At 38.3% G+C, this 10,022-nt stretch overlaps 1 protein-coding gene across 4 annotated transcripts; it reads right to left on the bottom strand.

Moving 5' to 3' along the window:
- Window positions 1–342: 342 nt before the first annotated feature.
- Window positions 343–9,530, bottom strand: LOC118560576 (SUN domain-containing protein 2-like). Of its 4 annotated transcripts, none has more exons than XM_036131724.1 (9): window positions 8,789–9,525; window positions 8,538–8,683; window positions 8,358–8,431; window positions 8,136–8,271; window positions 7,919–8,031; window positions 7,608–7,781; window positions 5,306–5,395; window positions 4,341–4,496; window positions 343–3,541 (listed from the first exon to the last, which is right to left on the bottom strand). In XM_036131724.1, exons 1-8 carry the CDS (start codon window positions 9,082–9,084, stop codon window positions 4,383–4,385), a joined length of 1,143 nt encoding a protein of 380 aa, XP_035987617.1. In that variant the 5' UTR covers window positions 9,085–9,525; the 3' UTR covers window positions 343–3,541; window positions 4,341–4,382. The 4 variants fall into 4 exon arrangements, with proteins under 4 accessions (XP_035987617.1, XP_035987624.1, XP_035987629.1 ...); XM_036131731.1 differs by having other exon boundaries at window positions 343–2,692; XM_036131736.1 differs by lacking the exon at window positions 343–3,541 and having other exon boundaries at window positions 3,665–4,496; window positions 8,789–8,879; window positions 9,315–9,530.
- Between the last annotated feature and the right edge of the window lie 492 nt (window positions 9,531–10,022).

Genomic DNA, 10,022 nt, shown 5'->3' with positions numbered 1-10,022 from the left:
ACAAATTTTAAAGCTTCTCATCAATTATTTGCCTCTAATTTCCTTGGAGCAACTCTCCAGGAGGAGGGTCTGCAGCTATCTCTGTGCTTCAGCGCATAGCAGACACTGAGGGAAGAAGCCATTAGCAGAGATCTGTTTATACTGCTTCACCTCAATCTGTGCCCAAACCACCTCACTAATGTCCACCATGTTTAACAACCATCTGCTTCATTGGTTGTACACACAAACAGAAGACACTGAGGGCGAAATCAATCAGCCATAGAAATTGGGTATTATTCACAAAAATAGAACCAGAAATAAAAAAAAATGTTAAGTGCATTCTGAGTTGAAGTGAGATACAGCAACAAGAGTTTAGAAGTTTCTTATAATTTCAAGAACAGTTTAAATGTCATGGGTAAAAAAAATTCACAAAGCTGCTCAAATGTTTGGTCTCAACAGCAGATTTTAAGCGCAAGCTCTGTGTGAATGTATGATTACTTCCAAACTTTTGTTTCTCTTAGCATGACAAATTAAACCGTCTGCTTAATCATTTTTAAATATAATTCAGTGTTTACAATAAAAATAAAGTCAGTCCGTCTCCAGAAGGCATTTTCACACTGCATATGTGAGTTGACTGCTTGAAAGAGCTGTCTGACTGAATTTCCTCATAAGGAATTTAAACAGCAATAAAGCTGTCACTTATGTGCTGAAGCAAAGATATCACCATTATGTTTTGCCGTGGCTCTGTGAGGTATTTACAGTAAATCACAGCTTGTTACCAGGCTGTGAAGTACGACAAAGTTATGTGAATCTGTAACCGCTTGTTTACTGGATTCAAGATAGCCTGCACATGTCACTAATGATCAAGAATGGGGCTGTAGTGATGAAACATTTTTCATATCTAACTGCTCTTACTTTTGATCTGAATGAGAAAATAAGAACTGCTTCTTTTCTTGTCAGGTCTTTCAGCAAAGAAAGAAAACAAAATGGATATAAAAAAAATTGGAATAGATACTGAAGGCAAACAAGAAGGTGATAGTTATTGAGAACCATAAAACAAGAGGATTTTCTGAGCTCAATAATGGGATGTTACACCCGCCTTCCTTTTGCAGTCATTATCTCACTACATGTCAAACAGAGCCAGGAGCTGCAGCAGAGGTCATTAAACCTTATCTATTATTGACAAGTCAGAGATCGCTCATGGTCTGAACTTGCTTACTCCTAAATTCTCTCACGGTCATATGATTTTATTGTCTGTCTCTGCTTCAAAGCAATCAACGTACAAACATGCGTTAAATTGGTTGGGTAAAATTTATGGTGGCGTGTCTCGCTTTAGTGGCAATTTCCAGCTAATTCCAAGGAACTATAAGGCCAGAAGGTATATGTGGTCACTTTGAGAGTTCCTGGGTTAGTTTTGGTCTACTCCTGTCAAAGAGCTGGCATCGAACCCAAAACCTTACAACTGCAGAACAACAATTCCTCCCACTGATCGACAGCCACAGCACGCATCCAGAATGAGACGCCCGACCCACCTCAACAGACTCCTGTCAGTGCAAAGTAGCAGTGACTTGTCTCGGCATTCCCGACGGGTCACAGTGTGCCGCACCCTAGCTCCAAGGCTGAGTCCAGCCCACACTCCACCAGTGCATTTCAGCTGCTATTACTGTATCCAGGATCTCATTCTTTTGGAAATAATTCATATTTCTTGACCACCAAAGAGGATAAGATCATGGACTGACAGAGGCAAGGCTAGAGGGGGGGCCAAAGTATAATACAGGGAGTTATTACCACCATGGGGAAGATGAAACAGTAGAAATTCTTATATTGGTAGGTCTGAAATGTAAGCATGAAATAGGATTTAGGCTGGAATTTGAAAAGATCAAATACAAGTTTAACATAAATGACACATTTTGTGAACAAAATTAATGTGATTTTTGTTTGATTGAATAATAAGACACATTTCCCTTCATATACACACAGTTGAGATGCAAACCTATGAAGAACCACGCTCCAACCAGACGGTGGTGTTAATGCACACCTCCAGTTTTGCACCTTCAGGAATGCACCTCTAATGTAGTTTGTGATCCAAATAAAAAGAAAGATTATAGTGTGTTTCGAGAATTGAAGATGTCAAAGATATGGGCTCATAGCTGCCACCTGAAATGGAAGCCCAAATGTGGTGCTGATCATTAATTTCAAGAATTTTAAGATGATGTGCAGGAATACTGTGGTGGTAAGTACAGCGACATATGGGGAAGTCAGGAAAAGGGTGGTAAAAATTCAACAAGTTAAAACGATCAATAAGATAAGCTATCCAGAAGCAGTGAAGATGGTTGAAAAAAAAGAATAAAAGTTTGAAAACTTATCCACAGGTAAGCCTATTGACTTGGAATATATAATAGATAAAGTCTGGACTGAAAATGAAATTATTATTTTCTTGTACGTACTAAACTTGACTTAGTGGAACTGTGAGTATGTTGGCTCACCACGGTTTAAGCAGAGACCTGTGTATCAAAGAATATTTTTTGTATTTAATTGTGCCTTCCTAATAGGAAAGAGGGGTACAGTTAAGAAATCCTTTGAGCTGATGTTGTTGTAGTTTTAGAGGAGTACTCCTGATGGTGAAGTTGGTCGTTTTCCTAATTGAATCTGGTTTGATAACCTTTGTCAGTTATCAAATGCAGGCATCCCTCCTTTCCTTTGTGGTCCACACCTGCATAGAGGGGTGGTAAGGGGATTGTTTGAGGAACAAACAATACCAAAAACAAAGACTGAGCCCCATGCTGACACTTTTATAGCCACTTTCTGGCTAATATATTTATAGTTATATTGATTTTGAGTATTATGGCTTGCTGCTTGTTAAAACTCAAATTTCACTTACTCACAAAATTACAATATCACATAAGCCCAATAAAATGACTAAAATGTAGACATGCCAAGGTACACATAATCTTGAGGAAGATTATTATCTTCTTATTTGGAGGATTTTGGAACTCTCCAAAAATTTATATAATGAAAACCCACTGTGCATCTTGGAAAGCGAGAAGCAGAGCGCATCTCGCTTTCCAAGACGCACAGAGAAAAAGATGCATTGATCTGTGGCAACATGCTTCAAATTCTGCCTATTTAAGCCGTGATCCAGGAACCAATTTACCTTTCAGCGCCCCTCCATTCTTCTCCCAGAGCTGTGCGGGACAGAGATGTTACTTCTCTCGGTTTTTGCCACTTGTTTTTCTCCATGTTATGTTGTTTTTTTGTGTGTGCATGTGTCCTGTCTGGCAATGTGGCAAAAAGAATTGTTGTCTTAATGCCAAAGATTGCCCAACAGATTTTGCTTTCACAAGTAGAGCTGTACTGCTTTCGCCGTAATGCTCCGCTTGATTTATATACAATTTATACTGGGACAATTTCATGTTAAATGGACATTAAAACAGGAAGGTAGAAAAGGGAAAAAAGGAGCAAAACAGATGAGACAAATTGCTTAAAATGGAGAAAAGGTGAAAAGTATAGAGGGGAGAAAGGGGAGACAGCAATACAACATCCTCTGAGTCTGCTTCTTCACCTGCAAAGAGAGATATAAAAAGAACAGCAAAACCAGCAGATCCAATATTACAGGTACAAACAGGTTCAACATTAATCTCCTCTAATGCCATAAATTTCAACACCATTATCTTGTTTTTTTTTATTATTTGATGCTTATCCCATTTTATAACTAAGGTTTTAACAAGACTTTGTCTGTCATTTATGGATTTTTTTTTTATGATCTTAGTGCATGTTTGGTGTGGGAGAAAAACCAGAGCACCTGGAGAAAACCCATGCAAACACGGAGAAAACATGCAAACTCTGCACAAAAACAGGACTGATGGCGATGAATCACATATTCCAGTATTCTTATATTCCACACTCTGCTGTTAAAGGGAAGGTGAATTAGACTGAACATTTTTAAAAATATTTGCTGGTAAACTTGCAGAAGAAAATACCTACAAGTGCCTTGTATACAATGGTAGTCTAAAGCTTAGACCGTGGTTCCCAAACAGCTAATTGATCAACCCACAAACTTGCCGTATTTCTTTTCCTAATCAGTAGGAGGCATTAATGTAAAAAAATTAAAAATTCCTCCACACCACCCCCTCCCCCAATTTATTTACCTCTTCTCATCTAGTTTAAACTCAACTCGGGCTCACTTTATATTTTATCTCCCACCAGCATTTTTTTAACAAAATAAACACATTTGCAGATATTTTCAAAACAACTTTCACAGCTTTAAATAATTCTAGTAATATATTTTAATAGGATTACGAATTATTTATAATTTTCAGTCTGATTCACCTTCACATATACTTACCCCCATTTTTACTTACTACCCTCTGATTATCCCCTTTCCTTCTCCTTTGTCCTCCTGTTCATTTCTCCAATTTTCCATGTACCCGAAAGCCATAGAGACAGGTGTACTCAGAATGGCCCCAATTGCTCTTCACTTGTAAAGTTATGTAGGTGAAGGCACCCATTTTATGATCCTGTGGGCCAAAACAAATAAAAATGTGGTATGTTAGCACATTACATGATTGGTATGTAAAGAACAGATAAGAAATTTAAAGCAGAAATTTACAGTGCAATTATTAATTTTATCCATTTTCCAGACCAGTTATACAGTGTTTGTGCCTTTACATGGCTTTCTTTAGTTACATTTGTTGATGAGCAGAGATAACATATATAAGTACCACGAGTAAACTTCACTAAACTGGCTAACATTAATGACTTGACTTGGCTACTCTGCAATAGTTATTTTTTTTCTCCCAACAAGGGCAAAATAACAATTCATAGCCAATTTAGTATATATAATGCTGTTCCAATGTTGTACTTAAATGTCCCTTCATGGCATGTCTGTCAATGCATTCTTATAAAGTCATGATGAAGTCCAGGGGTCTCATGTACAAAAGAGTGTGCAGCTTTCACACTAAAAGTTGGAGGTAGGGAGAAATCATTTGGTCTGTTGCTCCTGGAGTTAAATAAAACTGAATGGAGTCATATTTCAGTGTATTTGGGTATGTTTTAGTACTTTCTTGTTTGTTATTGTCACAAAAAAGTTTGCATGGCTGCCACACACTTTCATGGCAGGTCAAAATTTTGCTTAGCTTTCCACACACATGAACATTACCTTTCAATGTTCATTTGTATACATGCCAGGCACGCTTTATACATGAGGCCCCTGGTTTTCTCAAGAAAACTACCTTAGAACTATTTGCAGTGAGAATGACTGCTGTTGCTTGCAATAAAAATTAGAAGAAAGGTAATTAAAAAAAAAGAGTAAGTGTGATATATTTACAGGGATTTTGAAGGTTTGCAGCCGGTCTCCATCCTCATTATAGAGAAAAGTTCCTAAAAGGCTCTCCTCGTCTACCAAATCGTTCTTTCCCTGAGAAAGAGAAAAAATACATATGCAGCTGAACAGCATGTTTTCTTCACATCTATGAAAGTTAGACAAAGTTTTGCACAGATTGTATGTCGGTGTGTCTGTACAGTGGCATGAAATTGCAATATTTTTCAGTGTGAGGATGAGGTACATTATTTTTGACATAATACCTTTAATTATATTATTATTTTCCCTTTCCTAATTATATAGAGATTAATATAATAAAAAAAATAATTGGTGTTTAGTGTTCCCTGGCTGTCAAATGTTACGCCAGTCAGATGTGACAAACTGCATTTCCCATGAGGCAATGTGGTCATAATGGCCACCAACTCCCATCATGCAACACGGCCCAAAATGGCTGTGACCCTAACAACGAAGCGAAGAGATAACGTTGCTAGGGAAAAGTATAAAACCCAGCAACACACGGCAATCTTCCTTTTTCTTGGCGTTCTGCCAGTCTGAGAGGCACACAGTTGTGACACTCCGTGGATTTGCCCCCCTCCCCCACGCCACGTGCTCCATAATTCTTTGCTGGACCAAAGATTACCGGAGCATAACGTTCCATGTATTTGTGGATACAGGAGGTCGACTTAAAAAGAAGTACTTTTGAATTCCCTCTGATCAAAGACTGAGAGCCGCCTTATCTCCCAGTGATCGAAAGAGGACCACGCTTTTGTTTGGCCGAAAAAAAGCGTCTAACGCCCAGAGAGACGAAGGAACTTCCCGTGTCCCCGCCGTCCGACGTACCGGCTCGCTGAGCTGGACCAGATCCGCGGACTCGGAGCGCTCACGGACCCAGCCGGGACAACGTCAAGTAAACGGGTTTTCCCCCTTTTATTTCTTTTTCACCCACAGGGTGGTTTAGAAGTGCCTGGGCTGGTGTTAGGATTTAGTTAAATGCTGTTTACTCCAAGATGGAGCGTTTTAACTGTTAAATATTTTTCTGTTTGTATGTGCATGCATTTCAAAGGTGAATTTTGGCTGTGTTGATTTGTGCTTTATAAGTGACCCCGCTGCGGGTCGATTTTTCCATCTTTTCCATCTTCTTCCATTTTTTTTCTCTCTCTTTGCTTTCTCTTATCAGCGGATTCAATCTCTTTGTTTGAAACTCAGTTTGCGGTCTTAGTTTAAACTCCTCAGCAAGCACTCCCTCTCTGGCCGAGGTACCACCCCACATTAGCGTAAGCGTTGTGACATCATTAGGACCTCCCCTCACGCATCACGCAATGTTGTAGATCCTATGTCATCCTAGTCGCCATCTTGGGAGGGTGTCGTGTAGCTGAACTGTAGTTAGCTCAGCTGAACTAGCCTTTACAAAACATTAAAGCATCCAGTGGGATTCTCAAAGCTGTTCTGTCTGTCAATGCTGCTACGTCAAATGCCGATATCTTGAATGTGGTGTTTAAACAACCGTGAGTTGAACTAAGATTTGCTACCTCTCATTTTAATCCATTTTTGACTTTTATATCCACATATATTTTGCATGTTTAGTTAGTAGTGTGTAGGGTTCCAAGGTTGTTGAATCAGATAATTACTGTAACAGGGAATTGCTTTGGTTCAATAAAGGCAACTTGTGGAATAGTAATTGTTTGTGTTCATTCCAATTCACAATTGCATGGTTATTCAGCATTCAGAGCTACTTCCTTCTCGGAATTAACATCTGATATTAACACAGAGACATTTTCATTGGATTGGTGATAACAGGGTAACGGTTTAAACTCTAAGTGCAGTTATAGGTGAGTTACCACCATTGCTGGATAGATGTGATCGGTCAGAGTCCAGTCAGGCCATTTGTTCCAGCACAACTGAGTTCATAACAGCTAATTAATAAATGCATTAGTAGTACAAATCATTACAAGCTTATAGCTCTTTGCCACCATTTGAATTATATTTGTTATAGCTAATATTTGAGTTTGAATGACTTATTTAAATTATAATACCAAATTATAATTAATAATAATAATCATATTCAATCAGCTTCTGGCATAACATAAATAACTATTAACTGAAGTATTCAGATAGTGGAATGAGCTGACCATTGAGCATCCTGAATTAATATCTTTTAGTGCAGGCTTTAAAGTGTAGTAGGATATTAATTTATGTCATATCAAGTCATTGCTGCAACATTTGTGCAGCACTTGCATCTAAACCAGAAGTGCATGTTTAAGATATATGTGGTGTCTCAGGGTTTTGACATTAATAATGCATGACTTACATAGACAGAAAACTCTTTTGGAGCGCTGGGGATGGTGCCAGTCGGTGATAACATTTTGGGAATGTGAGCCAGGGTGACATGGCTGATGGAAACTTTGTAAGGCAGGGCAATTGATAAACGTCCTTGGGAACCTGCAAAGGCCCAGCATTGTCCTGGAAGCAGGTGGGATTTTCCCTGAAGAAAAGAGTAGAAAACAAAGTTTAGGTTGTGTGCCAAGACTTGGGAAAAAGAAAAATACCATACCTAATATTTTCTCAAAAGAAATACCACTCAGCCTATTATTAACTCAATGTTCTGAGTCTCGTTCATACCTGGATTACAATCGTTGGTCCCACAGTTGGTCGTTGTATTGCTAATCCACACAAACTACATCTTTCTCTGCTCTGATACGTGTCTGAGGTCATTTGGTGTAAAATCCTCGCTCCTGTACACAAAAACACAAATAATGTGAGTCAGGAAACCTTTAAAACTGAAAATGTACAATTTGATTTATAATCTTATTGCTGATTTATTATGGTAATGTCTCACCTTGAGATTGCAGAGCAAAGTTGGGCAACAGATCTGCTGGTGGTAGAAGGTAGTCCAGCTCTTTCTTTATCCTCAGCAGCACTTCATGCTGGTTGGCTATAAGCTTTTCCAGATCCTTGCATCCTGGGGTTAAGACCTGTGCACAACAGTAAAGTTAACAGCTTCTTCTCATGTTTACAGAAAAATTTAAAATGGTGTTTAGATTAGGAAGATGAAAAATACCATGTGCGTTGCAGTTGGTGTAACAAGTGTCTCTGAAGGTTGTGAGGACAGAGCAGAAAACAGGTAGGCACATCCTAAAGAATAAGGATTAGCAGAAGATGCCAGTCAGTGACATGACATTCAAAATACAGACTTTCTAAAACACCTTTAAACTAATGTTTGTGGAAGAAGAGCATTTACCATAAAACAGGGAAAAGATGATGATGATGATGATGATCCAACACAGTGTGTTCAGTGTGTAGTTTTTCAGATTTTCATTGCCGCTGCCGTCTTCTACAGGGACCGCTGTTGTTCTTGCGTTTAATAGCCACCGACTTCTGCGTCTCCTTGTGGGTACGCAAGGGTACACAAAGATAAATGTGTGAAGCGTGAGTTGATGAACAGATGATCGTGTTGTACATGATTTAAAAATATTTGGTGATTTAACTTACCTGACTCTGGTCTCTTTGTATGAAACAGTCGGTACTCCATCAGAGCTGTAGTACCCGTTCAATAGCAGACGGAGGCTTCTTCTCAACATATCTGTGAAGAAAAACGAAAACGCGAAGGTTGTCAGTGACTCTGACACAAAGCATTTTACAAAGACAACACAGCTGTGACATTTACTTTTTGTGTTGAATGTTATTTCAAGTTTAAAACTGTCAGTATTTCTAGTCATGAAAATCAGATCATCATTTTGACTGCCTTTGAGATCTACTAAAGAGAGTGTAATTCTCCATTTGTACATTAACTCATTGTCTTGCTGTTGTTTCAAAGTCAACTTAAACAATCTACAGAATGTATGAAAAGTACCTGAGAATCAATTACTTTGAAACTTTTCATATTTCAATCAAAAATAAAAAACAACAACTTTTTCTGCTTAAATTATCACTGACAATGCTGTCAGAAATCTTTTAGTTAGATCTCCCAGAAGTTTATTATCCCAGGTTTATAACTGTTTAAAGAAAAAATACTTACATTTGCCGTAGCTCATTGTGTTTAGCTGATTTAAGTTAGTCTTGCTTCAGTTTTTCCAACGTTTGTCTCTCTTTGAGCTCAACTGGTAGAAGTGTGAGAATTCTGAGTGGAGTGCTTCCTTAATGACTAAAGTTCCAGAGGCATCTGATGTCACGTTACCCTGTGACATCAGAATGTTCAGCAGTGCCCGCCCACACATTAAATATTGGACCGGGTTTTATAGAATTTTAGAAATTATTACATCAAGAATCGGTAAAACTCTCTTCTACTGTAAAGCTAGTGAATTTGCAAAGACAGGCTGACGTTTGAACAAACAAATGCATGTCACATATTTTTTGGGTTCAATTTCGGTTACAAATATGTATGGGTACAATTAAAGTATATGTAATTTATTGAATTGTAACTACTATTAGCATTTTATCATCCCAGGCTGGGCCTTTCTCTCCATTTAGTTTTCATGTTTTCCCTGCAATGTACTGGTGGCCTGTCCAGAGTGAATCTGCCGCTTAGCCCCTGAAAGGTGGGCCCCAGTCCTAACGCCAAAATCCTCTGTGATAAGACAATATAGACAATGGAATACAATATTTTTCAACAATAGGTTATTGATTAGGGTTTACAAAATGTCACAATGTAAAACAATATTAATACGTTCTTAAGTGTTATGATGTGAAGCACTAGGTTAGAGCTTGCGTTGTGTTTTCCTTTATA

This window comes from Fundulus heteroclitus, chromosome 3 (genome assembly GCF_011125445.2).
Source record: "Fundulus heteroclitus isolate FHET01 chromosome 3, MU-UCD_Fhet_4.1, whole genome shotgun sequence".
Lineage (NCBI taxonomy): Eukaryota > Metazoa > Chordata > Actinopteri > Cyprinodontiformes > Fundulidae > Fundulus > Fundulus heteroclitus.
This window is presented reverse-complemented; position numbering and strand designations above follow the sequence as displayed.